The sequence below is a fragment of the Cibotium barometz genome, chromosome 46 (genome assembly GCF_041138505.1).
Source record: "Cibotium barometz isolate CiBa-2024 chromosome 46, ASM4113850v1, whole genome shotgun sequence".
Classification (NCBI taxonomy): Eukaryota; Viridiplantae; Streptophyta; class Polypodiopsida; order Cyatheales; family Cibotiaceae; genus Cibotium; species Cibotium barometz.
The window spans coordinates 23,484,106-23,512,055 of record NC_141091.1 but is presented as its reverse complement, the minus strand read 5'-3'; the positions used below and the strand labels follow the sequence as shown (position 1 = coordinate 23,512,055).

The 27,950-nt window shown below is 45.6% G+C and overlaps 1 protein-coding gene across 1 annotated transcript; it reads right to left on the bottom strand.

Annotated features, from left to right (window-relative positions):
- Positions 1-2,017: 2,017 nt before the first annotated feature.
- Positions 2,018-27,696, bottom strand: LOC147612039 (1-aminocyclopropane-1-carboxylate synthase 9-like). The gene is made up of 13 exons (XM_086783876.1): positions 27,371-27,696; positions 27,119-27,171; positions 5,520-5,631; positions 5,276-5,316; positions 5,015-5,114; positions 4,646-4,822; positions 4,359-4,432; positions 3,806-3,986; positions 3,579-3,691; positions 3,239-3,356; positions 3,073-3,142; positions 2,792-2,970; positions 2,018-2,520 (listed from the first exon to the last, which is right to left on the bottom strand). The coding sequence occupies exons 1-12, from the start codon at positions 27,539-27,541 to the stop codon at positions 2,819-2,821; spliced, it is 1,362 nt and encodes a 453-aa protein (XP_086640002.1). The 5' UTR covers positions 27,542-27,696; the 3' UTR covers positions 2,018-2,520; positions 2,792-2,818.
- Between the last annotated feature and the right edge of the window lie 254 nt (positions 27,697-27,950).

Sequence of the window (27,950 nt, the reverse complement as noted above, 5' to 3'; positions counted from 1 at the left end):
TTTGGGAGATGCACAACTTTTGCATCTGCATCCTTAAGGTGAGGAATGAGTCTCAAGTCTGTATCCTTCTAGGAGATGTACAACTTATGCATGTGTATCCTTCTAGGAGATGCACAACTTCTGCATGTGTATCCTTAAGGTGAGCAATGAGCCCAAGTCTCTAGACAAAAAACTTGTGATCATCTACATGTAATCAATCTCCAAGACAATGAGAACAAATCTTCAGACTAAATTAAATTTAGGCTTGAGCATTACTACATAAAAGCCTAAGTTTTTATCTAAACCACAAAATATATCCTCTATTGATTAATCAATTAATCGAGAGGAGGTGAGATCATAGGTAAGAAAATGACCCATGTAAAGGTTAAGCTATAAGGCTATGAGTCATTTGCCTTCCTTGCAAGGTCCACCAATTTATAAAGCATTTAATATTTTATGTTTGGATTCATGTGATCCTTAGGTGTCTAATTTGACCTTTACAATAATTCTTGGAAAACTCAAGTTTTAGTTTTAGAAATCTTGGTTGAGAGTTGACCTAGTCTTTTATTTCTTCCTATACTTACTTGTTTTTTTTTGCTTATTTAGTTATTTACTTATATATTATTATTATTACTATTATTGAGAGCATAAACCAACGACATGAGTTCAAAGGAGAGAAACACTTCTCAAAGTACACTATTTGTCCTCATTAATTGGAGCAGCTTACAAACCTTCTATTGTGAATGTTAAACAAACTTATAATTCAACAACACAAAATCCTAGCATGTGGGAACAGGTTGTAGCTCTTTAAAGTTTGTGATAAGATCATTTCAAAAATCCAACAAAAGTGGCTAGTGTTTGTTTAAAAGCCAAATAGTATGACTCTGACACAAATAATGTTTATGTAATAACCTTTGGTTGAGCTTAGAAAATCATCTATTGGTTGGCAAATGTACACCTCAATAAGGCTAAGTAATGTCCTTTTCATTACTAGCTTCTTTAATGCTAACTTGTTAAAATTTACCATCAACTATAAGTGATTTTGTAGGTAATTATTGCAAATAATGCATTGACTTGTCATTCCTCCGCCTTCACATCCTTCACATCTTGAATCCATCAAGTCTTACTGTTAGCCATCATTCTCACTCCTGATAGGTTGCAACCATCTAGCATGCCCAAAAAAATGGTTTACCTCAATGTGAAAAATAAACTTTTTATCTAACCAATGGAAAAAGGTGAGCTTCAAGCTAAACCCATTTTGATTAGAAAAATGCTTAAGGCTAACCAGCTTTATAACTAAAATTTCAAAATTTCGAATCTTAAAATTCAAGGCTAGGAAAATTTACCTGATTTTCTCAATTTGAGCCATGAGAATTACACTAATGAATGGCTTTTTTTTGACACAGGTTTACCAAGTGCTAACAAGTCGTATCAGTCATCCATGATGGCCTAGAATGGGGCCATTTTCCAAAAAAAAGGCAATAGGTAGCATAATAGTCTCCCACCAGCCATTCCTTCTTACAAGAATCCTTCGCACCATGGATTCAAGAGGATATGATCATTTTGAGCAAACATTTTCTTTATGTCTCCTCCAATTATAACTATTTCTTGATAAATAAAAAAATGTACAATTCTCTCTCAATATGAGGCATATTTTCTAAAAGTAATGAACCCCTCTTTTCCCAAACCCTACTATCATACCCTATCAACCAGAGGCACTGCACAAGAGGCAAAGGCAAGCTTATGCAACATTAAAAGAGGGCTCAGCTTAGGCACTTCTTTCATCCTTTCCTCATGTGAGATCACAATCACCAGAGGCCCAAAGAAAGGTTTGTGGCATCCGACTGCCAGAATGTGTCAAAAGTGATGACCATGCTGCAACACCCAATGGGGACTATCTTGAGCTAAAATTGGTTACATCCACACACAAAGTGCTAGGGCAAAACATAATTATAGGCATGTCAAGTTAGCTAAGAGGAGATTTCCAGCGAGGGTTCACAAAGTGGCATGGCACTTAAAAAAATAAGAAAAGTATCAGTTCTCAAAGGGAATGGCATTCAGTAGTAAGGTCAATACAAAACCCTGTACACAAACTTCCTAGTCATGGACAAACAACCAATCCGGGTCTAAGTTCAAGGAGAAACAACATGTGCAAGGCCATTGCTGGTGAAGCAACATGAGTGGTGGTAAAGATTGATAAACCAGAAATATCAAACCCAGTATCCTGAAGCATTTACATTGGGACTTGAAAGATTAAAATCCGTGTTGACAACAGTGCACCCATGTTTCAGAGCGATGCCTGTGTCAAAGCTACCTGGGGCCTCTACAAAGGTAAGACAATCACAGGACTTCTTCGCCTAGTGTCTTTACAGCTACTGAGCCATATGACTCAACGCACTCATTAAGGGTGTGGGATGACATATTTTTACTACTCCATCACAGTTATATGGGCAATATGAGTGTGTTGCTTTGGTGCCTCCAAAGTGCTCTTCAAAAACCACAGGGCAGCACTAGCTTGGCTGTTGCCATTGTCCTTGATCTCTGCACTCAGCAAGAGGGGTTGCATTAGCATATAAACCTCAAAGACTAGCATGAGTACAAACGTGTCGCCAGCAATATCTCTAGTCAATCCTAGCATAGTCTCTCAATTATATCTTAAATTCCGTGCTCCAACAAAATCTTATGGACACAGTTCCTTTAAAAACACATGCACGTGCACACTTCCCCCCCCCCCCCCCCCCCCACACACCCACGCACACGAGCGCGCGCGCGCACACACACACACACAAGCCTTCCCAGTAAGGCATAATACACAGTTTTCTTCAGTGCATTGCAAAGATTACAAAACTAGCTCATCTTCTGCCTTCCTCTTCCTCCTTTTCCTGGTGATGAATTTAGACAAGCTGGCACAAGCAGCTTCTAAACTTTCAGGTGACATGGATGCATAGCAGGCACGGAAAAATCCAGGCTCAGCATAGTGACAGGCTTCTCCTGCGTATCATAAAAACTGCAGTCAAAACAAGTAACCCAAAAGCATTCAACAGAGCCACACTATCACCATGTTCCTCGAAGCATTGAATCGAGGTAAGATACCTGGCGTAAGCACAATCTTGCATTCATCCATAATCTCCCTCCATAGACTATCTTCAGCTTCGAATGTAGGCTGTCCATAATACACACAAAAAAAGTGCCCTTACAATGTTTTTGCACAACTATAATCCCCTCTCAGATGGTACAGTAAAAGGAACACTCTTCTTACCACAGAAAGCAAGGACCTAAGATCCAGCCAGCAAAACATGGCTGCACAAGCAGGCATATACTTCACTTGAGCTGCCTCCAAGTGCGAAGTCAATAATTCGTAAGAATTCTTTAGTCGCCTACAGCAAAGCCAAGATTTGATCAGTCAAGGCACAACATCAGCATACATAAATGCATTTAATTGTTAAGGTACAATGTCCTTAAGTAATTCAACCGGCGGTGGGCAGGAGATCAACTCATGGATGGACAATCGAGCCTACCCACCACCCTTTCTTTGAAATATATGTAATAAAGCATGTCTTGCACTGGGAATAAGAAGTAAAGGATCAACTGTCACATACCTTTTATTTTCTGAAACATAGGAGTCAACAAAATCTTCATCTTCCAACATGACAGCAAGGGCATGTTGGGTGTCATTTGACACCCCAGCAAACATACCCATATTTTGCCAAAACTGAAATTTTTCCAAACCCCCAGAAAAAAACATTACAGAACTGTAGTATTGCAGATTAAAAAAGGGCCAAATGCAAACTAAGTTCTTAACAAAGAACAAAAATTGAGCATATACCGTTAATAGTTCTTCACTTTTTGTATGCAGACACCCCACCCGGAATCCATTCATGCCGAAATCTTTGCTCATGCCATAGGCCGTGTGCAGTAGCTTCTTAACTATCTCAGGTGACACCAGGTTTTCAGAGACTGCATTCTGGGCCACCTTCTCCATGCTCACAAACTCATCGGCCGATGGCCTGAACACACATATGCATGCATGCCATGAATTTACCATATACCCTATCTATCTATCTACCAACCGAGCCATGGATCTATCTATCTATCAATATATCAATGGGTGTGTCTACCAATCCATCAATCTCTCAATTGATCAATCCATCCATCGATCGATCCCTCAACAGAAAGTCTGGGAGCGCAGTATGTCCGTCTATTCACACCATATATCAATCCGTTGACCTTTTCCACCATTCACCTATCTATCTATTTGCATGGATGTGTTATTTGTGGTGAGTTGGATCGATCTTTTTCCACAGTTGATCTAACTATTTGTGTGTGCATGCATGTGCACATTAAGTTTCATGAGGAAAAACATCTTTTGGATATCATACCCGAATTTTGAATTTGCGTAAATTTCGTCAGAAAGAACATGGAGACCACGGTTTAAAGCCCATACAAGAAGCTCCTACACCACAGAAACACCAATGATACTGCTGAGAACATAACACTCCACTTTATCAAGCAAAAATTCACTAGAGGATATTAATTTTGAGTTTTCAAATTTTCTTTTTTCCTCACTAAGCATATGACACCTATCACTTAGTTTACCTTTTTGCAAAAGGCAAGCCACAGAAATTTTTGCCTACACAAACAAACCATGAGGCTGTAACAGGTTCACCTTTAGAGTAGATTCAGGATACAACGTGCCTAGTGGGTTGCCCGGATTGGTCACTAACAAAACCTTGGTTTGAACGCCTCTTTCCGCAGCCTTGACCACAGCCGCTTCCATCTCTTCTACAGTGGGTATATAGGTTTGTGTGTCTTTTGGTTGAACTGGTATCGGAAGAACCTCATTCTGGATCAAATTGTAAATCAATATAAAAAATAGTTAATGGTTGATATCCTGTTGTATTAATTTGTAGAATTACACAAACCTTTTGTTTCCATACATTAATATCAATATTGTACATTGTTGCATGTAATATTGCCTTATAATAATAATTTGAAATATTAATGATAATGATAATAGTAAGTTGTGTCTACACACCCTTATTGTCATATCATTGTCAAATGCTGGAAAATATGGGGCCGGAATGAGGCACCCATCACCTGAGTCGCATGTGGCAAAAAAGAATAAATCCAGAACACTGCCCAAAATAAAAGAACTCTATATTGAATATTTGTTTGTGCAATGCACCATAATGCAAGAGGATGTAGCATGTGTCACTTGGTGACAACACCATCCAAGACATAAGGGAAAGTACTAGTGGTACCAAATGTCAAAACAATAGTTTAAAACCATGCTTACGCTGTCACACCACTAGATATGCAAATGTGGCCCTGATCCACCTGCAGTGTATAACAACACCTCATATATTAAGTTGTGATTCTCTATAGGAAGAAGTCTAAATCTAAAACCAAACTTAAAGTTTAGCTTGCAAACGGGCCCTGGCCCAAGTAGTAATGCCTCCGTCTTCTGAGGCATGAGTCTATGGTTTGAGCCCTGGGATCCTATATAATTAACCTTTTAAAAAAAAGACTATTTTGACAACCTCTACTCCCATGAAGGTCCTTTCCATCATTCTTGCAATAGCTCGACAAAGCCTCTCTCCACCTCGAAAATTACTATAGAGACCCACAGTTAAAGGGATTTCCCTGCATTCCCTGCATGTTAACAAAACATCAACTAAGCAACCTTTCAATTTACACAACTCTAAAAAGGGAAAAAATATTAAGGCAGAAAAAAAAAACTAATCAAATGAATTCAGGTTTAAAAAGTCCAGTTTGAAAGGACGCTCTGGCTACTCTTGCTCTCCTTTGTGGACAGCTTTGGAGGTACCTTTGGCCTGAATAGTGGTGTACCCATATTGCTATACACCGATTACATTATTTTCCTCATCTCAGATTCAGAAGAGGGACGGCAAAAACACCTAGATGCTCTGGACACGGAGAGACATCCCTGTTGCAAGGTGGATCAGTACATTTGTGCACCCCTGTCTAGCAGCTACCTATAGGTAAAGAGCTGTACCTCTACAGTCCAAGTTTGCCTTCAAAAAGCTGCATGTACCTCTGCAACCTGGCCGCCTGTGTGCCAGTGAAACCAGCCTGCCCGCTCTCCAAAGAGAGAGAGAAATTCGTGGGTGGGCCTGCTGAGCTGTGCGCTGCCCTGCAGTCTGCCCGCCTATGCTCCCTGCTGACCAGCTGTCAAGAGAAAGCACCCAAGTCTCAGCGTACCACCCTGCCCGCCAGCCAAAAGCAACCCAGTTTGCTGGCCCCACCAGCCTGCCAGCCTTTTTGCAAGGAGAGAGAAGGAGGCATGCTGTTCAGCCCTATGCGCCGCCTGCCATGTCATCTGCTCGCCCCTCTCCAAGTGAGAGAGAGAAAGAGAAAGCCCAAGCGCGTGTGCAATCCCCTTGATTTTCCACCAAATAAAGAGGCGCATAAAGCAGCCCGCCACTCCCTTCTTAGAAAAAGCACACACGTGGCCCCAATAATAGCATATGGGCCACGTTTACTTTCATAAAGAGTATTATCAAGTTTTTATTAAAGGTTTTTAAAATCTTTTGTCCCCTCCCCCCACATGGGGTTGTGAAAAAGGGACCATTATAAAACCTCGAGTCCTTTTTGACTTCCAAACCGATGCCATTCACACTGTCCACCATGTCCCCGTGCACACCTACCTATTGTCCAGAGAAAAACACAGGGTCATGACATACCCCCCTCTTGAAAAATAGCAAGCGTCCTCGATTGCACTCAATGGCACAGTAAGGCATCTTATGAGCAAAGACGCCCCATATGACAAAAGCAATGGCCCTCCAGTGCATCTGGGTGATGAAACAATCATCCTGCACAATATGACCACACCGTCACGTCGAAGTGACAAACAACTCTTGCTTGTTCCTTCATAACGGCTAAAACCAAGTGGAAACACGTAACTTGTGTTAGCCAAAAACAAAACCATGCATCATTCTACATATGACACACATATGCATTCGCAAACAATATGCTCCTCAAGATGCTCTACCTACTCTAAAGTAACAATCTAAGGGTTGCTCGCAAGCCTTACGTCCATGGTACAACATGAGCATATGAAAGCACTCAATGCATCCAAACAATACATCCACTAAGTACTTTCCACATATGTCTCTCTTGATGCTTTACCCACTCTGCTTATGGCCATCCTGCAGGAGCCACACCTAGTGGTGCATCCATGAACATAATAGCGATGGGAAACTTTACCTTGTACCTTTCTTTCCTTGTGTGCTACTATCTGCTCGAGAATAAGAACCTCATCGAGTTCCTCCACTTCCAGCTGAGCCTCATCTAATACATCCTCAGGCACCCAAAACCTGCTTGCACTCCACCCAAGTGGTAAGCACAAGTTCCCGATGAAGCATAGTAGATCACCACTGCTAAACATAGAAAGAAGCTACCTTCCGAACCCATGAAGCCTCCGTGAAGATACGACCGGTGACAAAGTGTCAAAAGCCATAGCCTTCAACCCATGTTTTGCACCATAGCCTTCAACCCATGTTTTGCACCATAACACTTCAACTACTTCTTGTTCCTGGCCGACTACTACTTGTCCTTGGTGTCTTTTCTCCTGAGCTTCATCTTCAGCTTTTGCCCTTCACCTCATACAGGAAAAGACACACAATCCTACACTCCTGCATTTCCTTTTCACTTTCCACATGTTCAGCTTTTGATGTGACTCTCATGAGACAACCACGAGCTCACCCCCTTAGGAAGGTTGGCGATTGTCCCGACCAAAGCAAGCATGAGCTCGCCTACTTGAGAAAGTCGACGATGTTCCGACAACGAAACCTTGTAAACCGGCCTCCAGCCTTCAGACGAAACCAAAGAGCGGTGCAAAAACAAACTTGCACACAAAACACTTCAACACCTTTGAGGACCAAGAAAAGGAAAACAAACAAGGAGAGCTAGAGTGCTCCTGCAAATAGTACAGGGACACCGATTGGCCCCAAAACGCAATAGCGTCCCTTGCGGTATTTCTTTAATCGATTATAAGAGAGCTTTGCTTACAATAAGGCTGGAAACTCAACCGTCAGAGTAGAACTCCTGAAGCCTGCAAAGACCCTACATCATAGCTTCTTGTCCACTCCACATCCACATACAATTCCAATCCTTGTTCACATCAAAAGACCCTTTCACAAGAGTCCTGTACACAGAAGCTTTCTCCCTCAGTCAAGGCTCCCACAACCATCCATAGACTCTCACCCTATGAACAACATCACACCCTAACGATAGAGTGACTGGGGAGTTTTTTGAGATCACTGGACCCCGTCATGCGCGAGCAGGGGTTCGCCAGCTTGGTAGACCGGATGGATCGATAGCTACTGAGCTCGGGGAGATCAGAGCCATTGCCACTGCTTTTTATAGTGACTTGCTTTCAGCGGAGCCAGCCACTGAGGATCGAGATGTATGCACACAGACTGTGTGGGCCCATGTGCAGAGGAGGGTCACAGACCATATGCGCACAGTTCTAGGTGCGCCTCTGTCAGAGATTGAGCTTGCCGAGGCCTTGAGGGTCCTGCCGCGACATAGTTGCCCAGGGGAGGACGGACTGACGCCGGCCTTTTTTATGCGCTATTGGGACCTTTTGGGGCCAGGCCTCCGCAGGGGCTTTCAGCATGTTTTGGACACTGGGGTGATGCCGCAGAGCTTTTCAGAGGGCTTGATCTATCTTATCCCCAAGAGAAGGGAGTATCAGATGATATTCGGCATTGGAGGCCTATTACGATCCTCAATACTGTCTACAAGGTCTTGGCAAAGGCCTTGAGTTTGAGGATCCAGCCCTTCCTGGGGGAGTTGATTCATGCTACTCAGACAGGATTTGTCAAGGAGCGCAGTATCCTTGACAACATCTTTACTTTCTGGGAGGCGACGGCCCGAGCTAGGTTTCTTGGCGAGGACTTGGTCGTGATGCTTCTCGATTTTGAGAAGGCATACGATAGAGTTGATTGGGGATTCTTAGAGGGCACTATGCTACGCCTGGGCTTTGAGCCAGGATCGATCAGAGGGGTGGCAGCTTTGTATTCCACAGCTCGCAGCCAGGTGCTGATTGCAGGAGGTCGGGGGCCGAGTTTTGAGCTGACCAGATCAGTCCGTCAGGGGTGTCCTCTCGCCCCTTTCCTTTTTCTCTTCTTTGCGGAGGCTATGAGTATGTATTTGACGGCAGAGGAGGTTGGTTTGAGAGGACTTCAGCTCCCAGTCCGGGGGGAGGATTTGCTTGATGCTGAGTTTGCAGATGACACGGGCTTATTTTTGCATGGCCAAGAGGCCAATCTTATTCGGGCAGAGCAGTCGCTCCAGGTTTTTAGTGCAGCTTCGGGAGCATTGATCAATTGGCGCAAGACAGTGGCCTTTTGGATCAGTAGTGCTCCCACTCCGGCATGGAGTCCGGACCCCGGTTTTAGATGGATTCCTCCCGGCACAGCAGTGCGGTATTTGGGATGCCACATTGGCCTCGATTTGTCACCTGAGCAGCAGATTGCCCCGCTTCTTCTGAGCATTCGGAAGAAGCTATTGTATTGGAGTACAGCTCGACTATCCTTGGCTGGGAGGGTGGTGGTGGCAAATCAGGTGCTGTTAGCGACTATGTGGTACATTACGTCTTGCTGGATTTTCTCGAGCTCTTGCATCAGCCAGGTACAGAGGCTGATCAGGAACTTTCTGTGGTCTGGGCGGGACAGTCAGCCAGCTCGGGCAAAGGTTGCATGGGCAGTTATTACACTTCCGCTGGCTCAAGGCGGTTTGGGCATTATAGATCCAGTCGATCAGAGTAGAGCCTTATTGGGGAAGCTTATTGTTCGGGGGTTGCTTCCAGGCGCTGAGCCTTGGAAAGAGCTCCTCTTGCAGCGACTGCAGGCCCGGGCGCTTCCTGCAGGGGGTACTTGGGCACCAAAGATTCGCTGGATCTTCATAGAGATGAGGAGGACAGGCCTCAGTAGAGGATGGGAGGACAGATTTGCTTTGAGTATCCTGAGAGCTTGGGAGCTGCTGAGACCGGGGCTCTCTCAGCGGCCTCCTTCTTGTGTTGAGGAGCGGGCCAGGCAGCCGCTCATCTGGAGCCCAGCGGTTCGTACAGAGCAGGGTCATATGCTGGGTTCTCGGCCTCGTCTAGCCTGGGGACCTTTAGCGGCAGGCCCAGCTCGTAGTTTTGGAGACTGGCAGGCTTTCTGCAGTCTACCAGAGGAGACCCAGGTGGAGAGGCTGAGTCACTTCAGAGGGGGGTTGATTATGAGGGATGATATTCAGGAGTCACTTCAGAGGGGGGTTGATTATGAGGGATGATATTCAGGAGGCACTTACAGAGGAGTGGTTCACACCTCTCGAGCCAGTGGCCCCACGGTGGATGGGAGCCTTTACACAGTTGGAGATCCTGATTGCTGTCAGAGCTAGCACTGAGGATGGCAGATGCCTCTATTATGAGATTCAGGATGAGAGCAGACTCCAGAGAGTGGAGGTGGAGTCGCCTTTGGTTGCAGAGTGCACCTTTCAGAGGATTCGGGTAGTGGCTGCCGCTTCTCGGAAGTGGCATATTGACCCCGACCCTGCTGACGTGCTCCCGGATTGGCGCATATGGGCATATGCAGCGCGCCCCTTGGCCCGGCTACAGTGGGACCCCGGAGAGTACGAGTGGCATGATCCTTATGCATCCCTTGAGGCCACAGAGATCACATTTTTCCAGTATACTGTTCAGCTGGGACGGCATATTTTGACGGCGAGGAGGACGGTTTCTCCAGCGGCAACGGGGCATTGGCGATTGCAGGGACTATCACAGGAGTTCCTGGAGGATTTCTGGGCTCGGCTCTGGGCTAGTCGACAGGCCCGCAGGATCTCGGCTTTTCAGTGGCTGGTCGCCCACAGGGGCTCAGCAGTTGGCACTTGGCTTGTTTACAGCGGTCTTTCGGCGGCCTGCGTCAGATGCGGCCACCCTATGGAGACACAGAGACATTGCCTTTGGGACTGCCCTCAGGCACAGCAGATTTGGCTGCGGATGCTGCGTATTCTAGCCCCCCTCTCTCCAGAGGGTATGTTTACGTGGGGTGCCGCTGCTTGGTCGACTTCGTCAGGGCCTGCTATGGGCTATGAGATGGAGCAGGGCAGTCAGGCCATCAGATTTATTAGGGGCCAGCCTCGCCTGGTTCCGGCACCGGATTTCTCGTCCGCCAGCTGGACACAGGAGAGGGATTTACGATGGGAGCTCCTCAGCAGCCTCACCATCTGGTTCACCTGGAGGGCCCGGTGCTTTACGGCCTTTGAGGGGAGATTAGAGCCACCAGCAGAGACTGTTCGGGGGATTTGGCAGGAGTTGATCCACACCCTGCGAGGACAGTACGACCGCATCCGGGGAGACTCGGATGAGGCGATCTTACGGCGCCAGGCCTTTCATACCACTTGGCGCTGCGGCCCGTTTTACACCCTACACACGGGATCCCCCCGTTGGCACTACAGGCCACCTGTTTGGCTCTTCCCCCCCCCCATTGTATGATTTAGCCGCTCAGTCCTTTAGACTGATGCTTGTATTTTGCAGCACCTAGGGAGAGTCTCCCGGGCTGCCATGATGTATTCACTGCTCTTCTCTCTGTTAGGAGCAGGAGAGATCTCTTTTGTAGCCCTACGGGCGTTTTTTACATAACTAATGAAAGGATCTTTTCTCGGAAAAAAAAAAAAAAAACATCACACCCTAACACATCCAGTGCTTTTGCTCACAACAAAGACTCCCAAACTGTTTCCCAAAAAAAAACTCTTATCACAGCACAGCATACCATACAGTAGACACACTTGTATACTCCCTCTCTACCTTCCAAGGGTACTATCCATCTTAGTCATGGATTCCTTGTCCCCTTACCAATCAGCAGCAAGGCTGTACCAAACATGCGTCCGCTCATGTAACCGTTGCTTGCATGTGACCTCTCTCCTGGAGAAACCCAAAAACATGTTTCCACATGAAACAAAGACCTGTATAAGCAAACATCAGATGACCTGTTTTGCCATTAAACATCTGGTCTGGCCCAGCATGAAACCCATGTCCTGTTTGCATGTGAAAACATTCTAAGCACATACTCAAATGTAGTGCCAACACAACACACAAACAAAAGAGAGAACTCTTACTGAATATGTCTGGCTGTATTTCTGCCCCACAACTATGTTAAGAAGAAAGCAATCTGCTCCATGGGTATGCACCCATGAGAGCTTGCGTCGCTCCCATGCCAAGAAACATAACCAGGTTACCTTGTACTTGCAGCCAATAACGCATGTACACAATGTACTTGCAGCCAAGCAAAACAGCCCATAAACAATCTCAAAACATACCTGTTGCAAGGAGGATCAGCACACTTGTGCACCCTTGTCCAGCAGCCACCTATAGGTGAAAGGAGCTGTACACTACAGTCCAAGTTTGCCTTCAAAAGCTGCGTGTACCTCTGCAATCCTGGCCGCCTGTGCCAATAAAACCAGCTTGCCCGCTTTCCAAAGAGAGAGAGAGGTGGGTGGGCCTGCTGAGCTGTGCGCTGCCCTGCAGTCTGCGCGCCTGTGCTCCCTGCTGACCAGCTGTCAAGAGAAAGCACCCAAGTCTCAGCGTACCACCCTGCCCGCCAGCCAAAAGCAACCCAGTTTGCTGGCCCGACCAGCCTGCCAGCCTTTTTGCAAGGAGAGAGAAGGAGGCATGTTGTTCAGCCCTATGCGCGGCCTGCCATGTCATCTGCTCGCCCCTCTCCAAGTGAGAGAGAGAAAGAGAAAGTCCAAGCGCATGTGCAATCCCCTTGATTTTCCACCAAATAAAGAGGCGCATAAAGCAGCCTGCCAAAAAATCTTTTGTCCCCTCCCCCCACATGGGGTTGTGAAAAAGGGACCATTATAAAACCTGGAGTCCTTTTTGACTTCCAAACCGATGCCATTCACACTGTCCACCATGTCCCTGTGCACACCTGCCTATTGTCCAAAGAAAAACACAAAGTCGTGACACCATTCTTCAAAGAGATGGTGGCTGAAATTGCAGCATTTGGTGGTGCATACACTCCACCCTCTTATGATGCCTTGAGGGAGAGATTGCTTGAGAATGAGATAACATCCATCAATGAAGCCATTGCACCTGTAAAGGAGAAATGGAGCACGTATGGGATCTCTTTAATGGCTGATGGGTGGAGTGATATACACAGCCATTCATTAGAAGGCGTTCTTGCAGCATGTAGAGGGAATCCACTCTACATAAAGTCTACAGAAGCTGCGGTGAGACAAAAAACTGCTCTTGTGCTATGTGAGTTATGGAGTGAGGTTGTTGAGTATGTGGGTCCAAAAAATGTGGTTCAATTTGTTTCTGATGGTGAGAGTACCAACAAGGCAGCAGGGGCCTTATTGGAGCAGAGGTACCCACACATTACATGGAGTCCATGCATGGCACATTATCTCAATAACTTGCTTAAAGACATTGAAAAGTTGCATTGGGTAAAGGCCACCATTGACATGGGCAAAGAGGTTGTTTCTTTCATAACGCGCCACCATTACTCTCTTGCATTATATCGCAGGTTTGCAAAGAAAGAGTTATTGAAGTACTCCGACACCCGCTTTGCATACAGTTTCATGATGCTTCGTCGTCTCTTTCATGACTCCAGATGTTACATGTGGAAGCTATGTGTCACGTGCATCCCGCACTTGGATTCCACGTGGACATATTTTAACAAGAAGGTGCAAGACCTGGAGTGGAAACTAGTCCCATGTGAGCCCAGTCCGAGACGAGTCAGTCAAGGTTCCACTCTATGCGTCCAAGGTCAGGTGTGCATTGTCCTGCACATGAAGTAGTGCCAGTCCGCACTGTGAGTCTCCCTCTAGAATGATGTCAGATGTTCTATGTATCTGGTTTGCAACTAGATGCCAGACATCTGGGTAGGCATGTAGGTTGCATGTAGACAAGGAAGCAGTTCCTTGGGCTACCTCAGAAAGAGAGTGAAGACTCCTTTTCTCTTGCATGGGGAGGTCTTTAAAGGCCGCTCTATAGAGGGCCAGGAGACCCAAGAATAGGCCAGCCTGATATCAGCCAGCCTCAAGGTGGCCTCAACAGCAAGGCGTTTAGGCCTAGAGGCCTGGGCTGCCTGTCGGCCAGCCCTGTTGGCCTTGCCCAGCCAGTCGGCCAGAACATAGCTACCTGCAGCAGCCAGAACAGTCCACAGGGGCGGTCAGTTCATTGCACACAGCCTAGACACCATCCACGGTAATGCCCAGCCCTTCATAGTGTGAAACGAGTGTTAAAAGCATATATATTGCTGGAACAAGTCGTGGAGGGGAAAATTCTGCTGGCCGACTGGGGTATAAATACCCAAGTCCTGTATTTAGGCATTCATCTCATTATTCACAATCGCTGAGGGTTTTCAAGGGCCCAGACAGCCAAGGGAGAAGCTAAAGCAAGGGTGAAAGCTGAGGTCAAGGGCAAAGATTTATTTCTCAGTCAAAACAGGTCCAAGTTTCAGCCTTTATTTTTTTATTTGCATCATTCTAATAAAGCAAATACACCATTCGTGGTGGGGGGCCTACAGAGGGTATTCGAGAAACAATACTATGTCCTCTGCTACTCTCTCTCTCTCTCTCTCTCTCTCTCTCTCTTTTCTACACATCTACTTCAGTTTTGTGAGTTATTTTCATCGTGAAAGATTGCTAAATTCTGAGCATTGAAGTTACCGATTCGATCCCAAAGCTTCTGCCTGTTACATTGGTATCCTTCTTCAAGTGTGAAGATTCAGCCAGAAAAACCCAAAAAAAAAAAGAGAGAATAAAATTCTCCCTCGTGTGGTTGGTTTCTAGACTCCAATGGACCACCCTCTTTCGGTGTGACTCCTGTCCCTCAAAGGATGGTTGGTTTTCAACCTACGGAAATCCCCCACACACCTAGTGGATGGTCAAATTGCACTCCGGAAAGGAAGTGCATTTTCCTGCTATGGCGAGCTACGATGAAGAGAGAAAATGACAACCTTGGGACCAAAGTGCACCAGGCAATCCATCTAGGGCATCAGGCGTGAGTATATCGGATATGTTCCAACAGATGATGCGAGCAATCGCAGAACAGGGTACCAAATTGGAAGAGCGAAAGGCGTAAATCTTGGCCCTGGAACTTGGAGAAGCACTGTTAATCCAATTCTAGGATTAACAAGAGCTACCACCATTATCTTACATCAAGGAGTCACGGTAGATACACCAAAGGGTCATTACATTCAAGATATGAAGCAATAGTGTCCAAAGCTACAACTTGGACGAGCACCCGTAATGGTGTAATGGAGTATTTATGGCGATTCTTGCTTCAAAAGCTTCTAATAAAGCAAATACACCATTCGTGGTGGGGGCCCTACAAAGGGTATTCGGGACCCAATATTGTGTCCTCTCCTACTCTCTCTCTCTCTCTCTCTTTTTTCTGCACATCAACTTCAGTTTTGTGCATTATTTTCGTCATGAAAGATTGCTGAGTTTTGAGCATTGAAGTTACCCATTCAACCCAAAAGCTTCTGCGTGTTACACTCTAGGAGTCTTCTTTCAGTCCTAAACGCCATCTTGGAACATGCTGATGCAAAACGCGCACACAGAAGAGAGAAGAGAGAAGAGAGAGAGAGAGAGAGAGAGAGAGAGAGAGATGGCTGAGTGCGTCCACACTTGGGCGCCTGCCCGTCCATACTTGGGTGCCCGCCCGTTATGTTGGGAGTAAAGGCCCATTTATGCCTAGACCCCTATGACACCCTTATGTGTGTACATACTTGTACTTAGGGTTTTGTACCTTTCTAATATAAAACATGAGGGGTTGTGGTGTGTACCTCACCACTCTCATTTTACACACCCACCATTGTGTGTTCTTGCTCTCTCTCTCTCTCTCGCGCTCACTCCCTTCTACCCTCACATGTGGTATCAGAGCTTTGGCTCCGTGTGAGATCCTCTCCCACCCTCGCATCCTCTCCGTCTCTCGGTCGCCTCTTTCGCTCGCGGACACTTTCCTTGCGTGGATTTCTTCCGTTCGAGGTTCTTTCAGCTTGCGAGCTTCTCGACGTCCGACGTCCCGAACCTTCTCCGACGCTGCCCCCGTGTTTGGATAGTTGTTTGCCGCTGATTCCGCACTCCGTTGAGCTCTTTTCGCAGCCCCGAGCTGCCCGAACTCTTTCTTTAAGTGCTGGAACTGTTTTGGTACTGTTTTGGGCTTCTTTTCTCGCGTGTGAGCTACCCCTCGGTGTTCTTGGAGTAGGCCAGCTCTATTTTGGTCTCTCCTCACCATTTTCGGCGGTTCTTTGCTCGTGGGAAGGCCCGAGTGCCTCTTTCTCGGCGGACATTCTATTCTCTACCGTGCTCACCTTGAGCCTATTTTACTCGAGGTATTTCTTTCTACGACTCCCTCTGTGACTATAGTCGGTCGGGGTTCGCAGGTACATCGTCACTTTGGCAGTGGATTGTGTGGCCTTTGTGCTACATTTGGTGGTTGAAACAAAGGGCTTTTGCCTTTTGGAGGTTTACATGCTTTTGGCGCACTTGACATGCTGTAATTGGTGCCCGGGAATGCATTTGGAGTGACATTGCAGTCACAAATCAAAGGGCTTTCTAGAAATTTTGCTTCAGAAGCGTTGGTGGAGTTTATGCTTTGCTGGAATCTTCCCAAATCCCTCTATTTTTGAGTTTTAGGTCAGGTTTGACCAAGTTTGACTGTCCAGAAGTTGAAAAATCAGACCTGATCTGTTCATTACTGTTTTAGGACAGTTTTGGGACAGTTTTGACATCTCTTTGTTGAGGAAAAGTGAAGAAAAACAGTAAAATACAGAGCTGGACAGAAATTCCAGCAAGGTGTTTTGTGGATGCAAAGTGGTCTTTGACAGATCACGTTAAGTGGGAGTGCTTCCGCTCAGGGAGTACTATTTTGCGAGACTTTTTTTTTTGCAAGAGTCTTCTTTCAACTAAAGCAATGGCTTCATCCTCCCAAGTTGAGACTTCTCAAGGCGGGAGCTACACCATTGAAAAGTTGGAGGGCCAGGTGAACTTCAACTATTGGAAGGAGCAAATATATGGTGTGTTGGTCATCAAAAAGCTTATCAAGCCAATCAGGCTACAAGGCGTTCAACCCGATGATATGGATGATGATGCATGGCTGGAACTTGATGATCTTGCCAAGTATACAATTTTGTTGTCCGTGTCAAAGAATGTCTACTTCAATGTGGCAGGTGAGACTACCGCGTGGGGAGTTTGGCAAAAGCTGAGCAGTCTTTATGCAAAGGAAAGTGCAAGCAGCAGGGTGTACTTGATGAAAAAGATCTTTGAAATGAAGATGCAAGAGGGTACACCAATGGGAACTCATCTCAATGAGTTCAACGACCTTGTGAGCAAACTTATTGCTCAAAAGATGAACATTGATGAGGATATGAAGGCTGTTCTATTGCTTTGCACACTTCCCGAAAGTTGGGATACTTTCAGGACAGCAGTGAGTAACAGTGCTCCTGCTTTTACAGGCTTGTCATACACTGATGTGGAGAGTTCTCTTCTCACTGAGGAGATGAACCTAAGGAACAATCAAAGTGGCAAAGCCTCTAGTGCTTTGAATGCACGTGGGAGATCTCAATCAAGGGGAAGAGGCAACAATGGTAAGTCAAGGAGCAAGTCCCGCTCAAAGAAAGATATGGAATGCTTTTATTGTGGCAAAAAGGGACACATTCAAAAGTTTTGCTTCAAATGGAAAGCGGACAAGAAGGCAGGCAAGGTAGAGAGCAAAGGTGAAGATGCAAATGCAAAAGATGTAAAAGGCAAAGGCAAGAGCAGTGTGAAGATAGAAGAGCTTAATGCAGTGACAGATGGTGCTATTGTACCTTATGTTCTTGAACCTCATGTTCCTGAGGTTATATCATTCCTTGATGTTCCTGAGGTTATATCATTCCTTGATGTGCTTTTCGTGTCTAATGTGAATGCACACTCACTCATTGCCGGTGATTTAGCAGACAAGCTGGATTGGATTGTTGACTCAGGCGCATCCTTTCATGTGACTCCTTATGAGGAGAGTTTTGTTACGTATTCCAGTGGGAATTATGGATGTGTTTATCTGGGGGACAACCATGCTTGTCAGATCACTGGAATTGGTGATATTCAGCTTGCTTTTGCAGATGGTAATCACTTTATGCTCAAGGATGTCAGACATGTTCCTATGCTAAAAAAGAATTTGATAAGTACAAGGCACCTTGATGATGTAGATTTCTACACTACTTTTGGTGGGAAACAGTGGAAAATCAAGAAGGGTCAAATGGTATATGCCAAAGGACCGAAGATTGACACTTTGTATCATCTTATAGCTTCAGATGTCGTTGGACATTCTCTTGTAAATGCAACCGAGCTGCCAAATAGTTCACTGTGGCATGGTCGGTTGGGACACGAGTGTCAAAGGAATGGAAACCTTGGCCTGTTTTGGTTACTTGCCTTTGTATAAGTTTGCTGATTTGTCTAAGTGTGATCATTGTATTTATGGACGGCAAACTCAGGGTCCACATTCCAAGCATTTGTCACTTAGGAGTTCTCCAATGGATCTTCTTCATACTGATGTGTGTGAAATGCCTCAGTTATCTTTGGGGGGAGCTCGTTATATGGTGACTTTTATTGATGATGCCACCCGTAAGGTGTGGGCACACCCTCTTCCCTTTTGTGTGTAATTGGACAATTTGGTGCAGGTTTACACTTGCTTCAGTTTGCAGGCACACATTTGGTGCAGGTTTACACTTGCATCAGTTTGCAGGCAAACATTTTCACAGGACATTTGGTTGCCTGGCAGTGCACATTGGTGCTTGGTTTGCTTGCAGGTATATTTTGTTGTCATGGCTCAAAATGCTACAGATGTATTTGGTGTGCTCACCCAGGAGGACAAGTGGAGTTTCATGATCCGTAATTTGCTAGTAGCCAAAGGGCTTTGGGGCATCGTGTGTGGTGATAACACACGCCCACTTACCATACAGCCAGCCACGCCTCAAAGGGGAGGTGCTCAAAGAGCTCCTAAGGTAGAACCTGCTCCCACACAAGAGCAGAAGAGATGGGACTCTAGGGATGCACAAGCCATGTCATTGATAGTCCTTTCAGTGAAAAGGACTATTATTCCGCACATTCGTTGTTGCAAGACATCGAAACTTGCATGGGACACATTGGAAGTAATGTATCAGGTACGCAACGAGGCAAGAGTTGCCTACTTGAAGAGGCAATTGGATCTTCTTTCTATGGATGAGAGTGACTCCATGGCAGATCATCTCACCAAAGTGAAAGATTTGCAGGAACAATTGCTCAACATTGATGAGGTTATCCTAGACAGACAGCCGGTCAAGATAATCCTCCCATGAACTCTATCTTTTGGAAACATATGCTCGAAGCATATCCTCCAAAATTTGATTCACTCTTTCAATCTGGCCATCAGATTGAGAATGATTTGAGGAACTCAAATTCAAAGTTGTTTCCAACTTCTCAAAAACAAGTCTCCAAAAGTCACTTGTAAACTTGAGTCCCTATCACTCACTATGTCCTACGGTAACCCGTACAGTCTAAACAATTGCTCGATAAACTGCCTTGCTAATTACGTAGCTGTAATGGTCTTCCGTGTCGGTAAAAATCGAGCCATTTTTGTCAAGCGATCCACCACAACCCAAATAGAATCGTGGCCTTAACGTGTTCTTGGCAATCCCGTAATAAAATCCATGGAAATACTTTCCCGTTTATTACCTGGGATTTGCAAAGGATGCAACAACCCAGCCTGTCTAAAGCGTTCAGCTTTATTTGCTTGACAAACTTGACACTTGAGAACATAATCTACACAGTTCATGCCTCCACGGGAAAGGCCCCGTTTGAGTTTATTTATGGCAGAGTGGTCTTACCACCCATCCTTCGTACAAAGGATGAGATTTTTGCACCTGATGAGTATGTGCGTGACTTGGATGTAGCCTTTGCTCAGGTGCGGACAGCCATTGCAACGTCACAAGATAAGCATAAAAGGGCTGTTAACAAGCATAGGAGAGACATGCAAGTCAAGGAAGGTGAGTGGGTATTGCTGAAATTTGAGAAAGCTAGGCTTCGGAAGAGGCCACGACGAGAGGGATCATATCCAAAGCTTTCTACTCGATATTATGGACCCTTCCAAGTGATTGACAAGATCAACGAAGTGTCCTTCACGCTTGCTTTACCCAGCCATTGGAAGATTCACAATGCTTTTCATGTGAGTCTTTTGCGGAAGTATGTGGGGCCAGATCCAGAGGAGCCTGTCACAAAAGATCCGCCAGAAGTTGATGAGCTTGAGGAGATCCTTCAGCCAGGGCAGATTGTATTTCACAAGGAGAGAAAGTTACCACATGGGAAGCTTTCTAGGAGATACCTTGTGAAATTTAAAAATTATTTACCAATTAATGCAAAGTGGGTAGATGACGATTATTTTGTTGACTACCCTCAGCTTCTACAGGCATATCTTGAGGCTTTCCAGTTGAGGTCAACTGTTTAGAAGCCTTGGGGATGTCACCATTTGGTCCATCTCCATTTCTGGAGCCACTTCTATGGGACTGTCACTCCATAGAGCGGTCAGATTTGTGCCATGTTCACATGGGGCCAGGCCAGTGTCCCATGTGAAAGGGCCAGTTTTATGGTGTCACATGGACGGGAGCCAGATCAGTGCCACCCGTGTGCGACCAGTGCTACGTCACATGGACGGGAACCAGTTTTGTGTCACCCGTGTGTGATTTGCTTCGTGCTGTATGGACGGGAGCCTGTTGTTGGTGCCACCCGTGTATGGCCAGGATGGTGTCTTACCTATGGGACTATCACTCCATAGGAAGATTGGTACCTCTGTTTTCCCTGGCTTTGATGCCACACTTATTATCAACATGTCCAAACATCTGGCAATGAGTGTAGAATTTATTCTTTTTAGGAATATGCTGCCAGTGGGGAGTGGATGTCGAGGCAGTGTTTTTGGGATCAATATTGTTGCCTTGTGTTTTGCCTTGATTGCTTGGGTTGTTGTTCCCCTTCCCTTGCTACCCTCTTGGATAGAGGAGGAAGAAGATGACTTCTTGGGGTGAAACTAGTCATGCAATCGGACGAAGCACAGGAATTGTTACACTCATACAAGTTAGGCAGAGGTGGTCTGTGTGACAAAAGTAAAGAAACTAGGTGGCAACTTGTTCAATAATGTGATGACCTAGTCTTCTTAAGACTTGGAGGAGCCAGTGGTGGCGTGCTTTGCGTTAAGACACCAGTACTCAGCGACCTTGGCTTTCAAGTCATCCCCCTCTTTTATAGTGAATTTTTGGATTTGATGCTCTAGATCAATGCGACGCGTGCGATCACGTGCTGCATCTCTGTGCAAGGTGTGCCCATATGTCAGAGACATAGGGGAACTACTGGAGCTCCGAATGAAACTCCGACAGTGGGCCTTGCATGAGCTCCACTATGGCAGTGGCATTCCTAGCTTCCCAATTGCTGATAACTTCAAGAGGTGCTAGTGAGGGGTGGGGTGGTTCGGTTCACGTTCCTTCACCATGTTCCAATAACCTTGGGAAGTGAAGACATGTTCCAGCCCAGGTGGTGTAATTAGACCCATTGAAACGAGTCTTTTCTGTAAGAGCATTTCTGGACATAGATACATGGAGGGAAGGAGATGATGGGATCCAGGATGGCTAGTACCCATATCCAGAGGGTAGAGGGTTAGGTGTCACTCTAGAATAACTACTAATATCCGGCACAAGTGAAGGACCTGGCGAGGGTACTAAGGAAGTTGGTGTGGGGGGGGGGAGGGGGGATAGGAGCGGCTGGGAGTGATCCATCAAAGAGGGAGGCAAAGAGGGAGGGTGCTGAGACCATAAGATGGGATAGAAGGGTGGGCACTCGGCGCAGGTGGAATGCGTAGCTAAGGCACAAATCCTTGGATAGGCACATAAGTTGGTATGGGTGTAGTGCCTGTGATGGGTTGGTAAACTATCTCATACCCCGGAATGCTGAGTGGCGACACAATGCCGACGGGCATAGTGCGAGAGATCCCTGTGTTGGGTAAAGCCCATACACAGGTCCCTGTGGAGGTGCAGCGATAATGGCTGCATGCCAATGCTAGCAGGAAGAAACATGGGTTGGGCGGGAGGGTTTTGTGTTTGAGGTAGTGCAATATTCCAAAACACATTAGGAGCAGAAATAGAAGGTGAACCAAAAGAGAAAGCAGTGTTACCTCCTAATATGCTGAACATGTGCGCTGCAATGGTGGACAGTGTTAGGCACATAAGCACTCAATGGTACATATGAGCCTAACGCGGTCTTCGATTGAGTTGAGTTGACGATGGATTTCCGGACGACCATGTTGGTACCGAGAGAATGACCCAAACTGAAGTTCAAACTGTCCGCTAGACTGCGCAACAACGCTCCCCAAATAAGGCTAGATATCAAGGTCCAATACTAGCACACTAGCAATAGACGTGTATCCCCCTCTGGAAGCGAAGTCTAGTAAGCTCGGAGAGGAATGTCGTGATGCCAAAGGTGTAGAAGGTGAGTAGGTGTCGCCAAGCTCGTCCAATGAGTAAGAAGTCCCATCCTCCACCAATGAGGTGATAGTTCAAGTGGTAAGGGTATTTGCCTAGGACCAAGAGGTCGTGGGTTCAAAACCCCCCTTGTTGCTTCCTCGGCGGCATCGCCCTGCGGGTGGATAAATAAGCGTCTACAAGGCGGTGAAATTTAGTAACTATGGGAGGATCTTGAGCCAAAGGCCAGTTGAAAAAAAAGTCCCATCCTCCATGTGGTCTCAATCTGAGTAAGGAGAATCAACTTCTGGTGACAAAGGCTGGTCCTCCGGAATCGCGGGTAGTCGATCCATGCTGTGTGCTCTTAAGGTCTTCGTTCCCTTTGCTCACGATTGCTCTGATACCATGTGAGAGAAAAAGAACAAAAGAGCTTGATGTGTGAGGGATCAGAGCAAATCAACACCACATGAAATGGATGAATGAATATATGTAAAATGGCGAATGTAATCCAATACAAGAGGGCCTATGTGTGAGGCACTGATGAAATTAAACTGAGGAAGTAGACTAGCAATGAAACAAGGACGAAGTCGGAGAAAGAGCAGTCAAGGATAAAGGCTCGCGTCAGGGACTACAATGGCATTCCGAGAGGTGTCGAGGGTTGCGAACACAGGGTTGCACAAGAGCAAGGTGACCGAAAGTGACTAAAAACGCAGGTCTGCGTGAGGGCAGGGTGCTGCGTACAGGGCAGGACGGTTGCAATAAGAGTGCTGAATGATGTTGCGAGGCAGAGTGCGGTGCTGAATATTGGATGCAAGAAAGCAAAATGCCACTGCTCGATGCGGTGGGGGCAAAGCGCCACTGCTAGATGATCAATCTCGCTGATGAATATGATGATACTACTGAGGAGGGGCAGCACGCTTTATATAGCACTGGCCCCCCACAATACCAGGTCCGCTGGTATTGTGGCCTTTTTAGGCCTTTGCAAGGTCTATATTGAGGGCCTTCTTGGGCCCTTACGGAGGACCTTTTTGGACGTGTTTGCTGCCCCCACTTGGCCGCCCTTTTGGGCCTGATTGTCACACATGGCACTCACTCCACCCCTTGGAGGGTTATCCTCCCTCGGAACCGTTGCCTTAAAGCCTTTCCTGGTGTGCCCCAAGTGGCACCCGACTCACAGGACTACCATTCCCTTCGGTTTTGTGGAACACCACCAACCAACCTCCTGGGAATTCTTCCATGTCTTGTGTTCCTTTCCTTGGGCCTCGTACCTATGCACTTCCATGTAACTTGGACTTGCGCATCTTCATCTGGGACTGAATCAGTGTTTAGCCTTGCTAAGCTTGATGCTCTGATACCAATGTTACATGTGGAAGCTCCATGAGTCTTCTTTCAACCCTAAACACCATCTTGGAACATGCTGATGCAAAACGCATACAGTAGAGAGAGAAGAGAGAGAGAGAGAGCTGAGTATTCGGTATATTCTAATGCACAAAAAAGGTAGTACAAATCTTATAGCCATAGGTTGCCTTCATGAAAAGGTAGAATCCCTAGTCTAGTCCTAAAATCTATGACCCAATCCTAGAAGGATTGAATGAGTCACAACAATGAGCAACTGTGCCTTTTATAGGACTTGGGAACTACAAGTGGACTGGCTAACTGCTGATAAGCCAGATCCTAGACAAACAATTCCAACAATACTACAACCGACAGGAAAATAAAATCTATGACCCAATCCTAGAAGGATTGAATGAGTCACAACAATGAGCAAATGTGCCTTTTATAGGACTTGGGAACTACAAGTGGACTGGCTAACTGCTGATAAGCCAGATCCTAGACAAACAATTCCAACAATACTACAACCGACAGGAAAATATTCCCTTCTTGCGCTGACCGACAGTCCTCTTGTGTCCTCCACAAGTCTTTCCCTACCCACTCAAGCAACACATGCTCCAAAACCATATTCTTATCTGGATCTTTATTTTGTTCCCCTTCCGGACTAGCTCTGAGATTAGCCCTGCACATGGCATCCCCCTCTGCTAAACTTGATGACGAGACATAAAACCCCGCCCAATCTCCAAATCCACTCCAACTCTGATGAAGAGCTGTGCATTTGTTCCATCCTGTCCCCTTTCCATTCCTACCCTGTCCCTAAACACTTTCTCTAGTCTTCTTTCCTGAGTATTGAGTCTGGTATGTGAGGACAAAAGGACGAAAGAACCTAATGTGCGAGAAATCAGAGCAAATCAACACATCATGAAATGGATAAATGAATATATGTAAAATGGTGAATGTATTCCAATACAAGAGGGCCTCTATGTGAGGCACTGATGAAGTGATGCTAAGGAAGCAGACCGGCGATGATGGTCAAAAAGGTAGCACATGGAAAGCATAAGGAGGCACATGGCATGTGTGCAGTTATTGGCACGTGGATCTCACAAGGGTGTATGTGTCTTGTGGACAAGGGCTCCTTGAGAGCTATAAAATCGTGTAATTGGGTTCTCTCATTAGAGAGCAATGCAATTGTATTATCTATTTTTTGATTACTTCCTTCTTTTTGTACAAGTCTTGTTTTTCCTCCTAATCTTTAATTAGTTTTCTTAATAATGGATTTCATTAGCTTTGATCCTCCATAGCCTAGCCTAGATCTCTGCTTTCTCCACACACACTCTACCTTAGGCTAAAGCACTCTAATAAACCAAACGCTTAATACATAAATTTCACATTTCAACACCCCCCTCCCCCCCCCCCCAAAATACATGTACTACTAAATCAATCAAATCCCCCCGCTAGCCTATGCATAGTTTTATATATATATATATATATACACCGTCATAAGGCCAGATGAATCTGAACTTACAAATAATTTTAAAAGAGAGGAGAATCACCAAAAACAAACAAAAAAAAAAATTTAAAAAAAAAGAGAGCTTAATAGAGACACAACCTCATGACTAGTGTACTTACAAGACACAACCTCATGACTAGTGTAGTTACAAGACACAAAGCTGCTCGCTTAGAGAGCATCCACTATTAGTACAAAGAGAGATCATGTGCTGGGGGATAGAAAGCCACAAATCCAGGCATTGAGGAAGAAGTCCTTTTGAGGTGGTTCTCTCAAAACTTCCAATGGACATTATGGTGCAAATCAAGTAATACAAATTATAGATCAATTGTTGCGACAAATCTGAGAAGAGATATGCAAGACTCAAACAAAGTAAGTCCACGTGGTCAACAAGAGTCGTCGAGATAACTCTCTAAAGAAGGCAATTGGGTTTATTTAAAGATCTAGAAGCAGAGTCTCCCAACAATTTAAGAAAGTTTCTTCAAAGCTTACTCCAAAGAAGAAAGGTCCATTCACGATCATTAAGAAGCTCAATGAGGTTGTTTACCATCTAGAGTTACTCAGCAATTGGAAGATGCATCGGTGTTTCACTCGAGCAATCTTATGGAGTATCATGGACTAGAGTTGAGTCCTCTACCAGATGAAAATGAACCCAAAGTGATGGATGATGGGGATTTCCGACTGCAAGAGGTGTCGTGCCTAGTTTGATGAACCAGTGCACAAACAAGTCTAGCCCATTGTTGAGAGCTTATCAGGAGGCCATGCAACTGAAGAAAGCTGTGATTCAAGTGGGGGAGCATGTGACCCAACTCCACCCGATTGACCAGCTAGACTCCCATTTGTGCAGCAATGTGAGCGACCATGCTGGCCAACAAGCAGCACCCAAGCAGGCTGGGCAAGGGAAGCAAGTCAGGTGGGCCTGGTTGCTCTGACCACCTCTGAGCAGTCCACAGGAACGATGAAAGGATCTGCAGCCATTGTTTGCATCCAACCAGCAAGGTTCATCTGCAACTTGGACTAACAGCAACAACACTGCTCAGCCGTTGTGCTTCAGAATATTCAGTTATACATTTGCATTATTACAAGTTTAGAGTAGGAGTACTTGTGCAATGTGAATAATTGTGTTTCTGCAAGACTTCCGTTGTGCATCTTTCTCTATTCACACTTTCATTGCATCAGTAGAGTTACAGCTGAGACACGATATTAAACCGTAAATTTTCCAGATCCAACAAAAGAATTGTTAGTAGAATTCATACCAAGATTAACGGGACCCACCTACATTCAAGTTGCCTGCAAAGTTCTACTCCTGGAACATATATTCTGTATTGAACTATATAGCGAAGATTTGGGCGTCTTTGAACTTTGGGAAGCAAAGGCTGGGTAGTGAACATTGTCACTCTATCAGAAAGCATAAATCCAGGGAGTTATCTAAATTCAGACATGCAACACTTCAGAGGGAGGATAAGAAACGAATGGGAGACCCTTGAATTAGCAAGAGAGTAGCCTTTCTTTGCGATGAGCAAAAGCAGTATTGGAGCACTGATACCATGCTAAAGAGTTATGTTGGAGGGAGAGTGAGTGTTCCCTTTTTCTCCGTTTGGGTCCAACGCCATCACTAAGAGGGTAAAAAATGCCATAGGGGTGCACAAGGTGAATCTCACACTAATTCCACCCACTGTGGGACAGACTGACTACTACTTAGGGCTTTTGTTGACATACGCATATGGATGGGCGGCTTTACATTTATTGAATGCAATAGAGGGGCAACCTTCACCCTCTTCCCCTACGACCTATATAGGAAGCATGTGGACAGACTTACTTCATTTTCTTGTGGATGAGCTCAAATGATAGCATGTTCTCAGCTTGAGCCATCTGCACACATAAACAGCAAGCGGGCTATGCGAGGTGAGGAGTATGCATGATGAAGGACAAACCCAGCATTATGCATGGCAAAACCTAGCATTACAAAGAGTACATACAGGCATAACATACATGTATAAAGATGAGCAATTATCCAGGAAAATGAAAAAATAACTATGCTGGGTAAGGGTATTGTGTGTGGCAGACTCACTATAAAGTAGCCGTTAGGGTTTTTGACGGCAGACCACTGGCAGGTTTTGGCCTTCTTGACGGCTTCGATGTAGGCGGAGAAGGGGGTGAGAGCCTTGCTGCCCCTTCGGGACAGCCATGCGCGTCGATCTTGGGGAGCTTCAGAATGAAGCCCGCCGTTGGCATCCATCATGTCGTATTTCTTCTTCTTCTTCTTCTCAAAGCAGCAGCAGAAGCTCGTATATGGCAGCGAAAGCCAATGAAAGCAGTAATGTCGTGTGTGTGAGAAAGCGAGAGAGAGAGAGAGAGAGAGCCAGAGAAAGAGAGAGAGAGAGAGGTGATGACGATGCGATGATACCCAAAAGGACTACTCAATAATAAAGACCTTTTTTTTTATAATCAAAAGTTATATATATATATAGTGATTGAAATTCTTTAAATCAAAGTATCCACAGCTTCTAACATCACAATACCAAAGCCCTACATCTTTTTATACATCAGTTTATAATCAAACCCTGTTCAAAATATCATTAATCAATATCCATCTCTCATCCTCAAACAAAAAGGAGGATGTAGCTTAGTCGTTAAGGCGATTCGTTGTC

Excerpts from the sequence above, each read along its gene's own strand:
- LOC147612039 (XM_086783876.1), bottom strand. The coding sequence starts at position 27,541 with ATGATGGATGCCAACGGCGGGCTTCATTCTGAAGCTCCCCAAGATCGA. Across the intron at positions 3,987-4,358 it reads TACGCAAATTCAAAATTCGG|GCCATCGGCCGATGAGTTTG; the intron begins GTATGATATCCA and ends ATGTGTGTTCAG. Across the intron at positions 2,971-3,072 it reads CAAGATTGTGCTTACGCCAG|GAGAAGCCTGTCACTATGCT; the intron begins GTATCTTACCTC and ends TATGATACGCAG.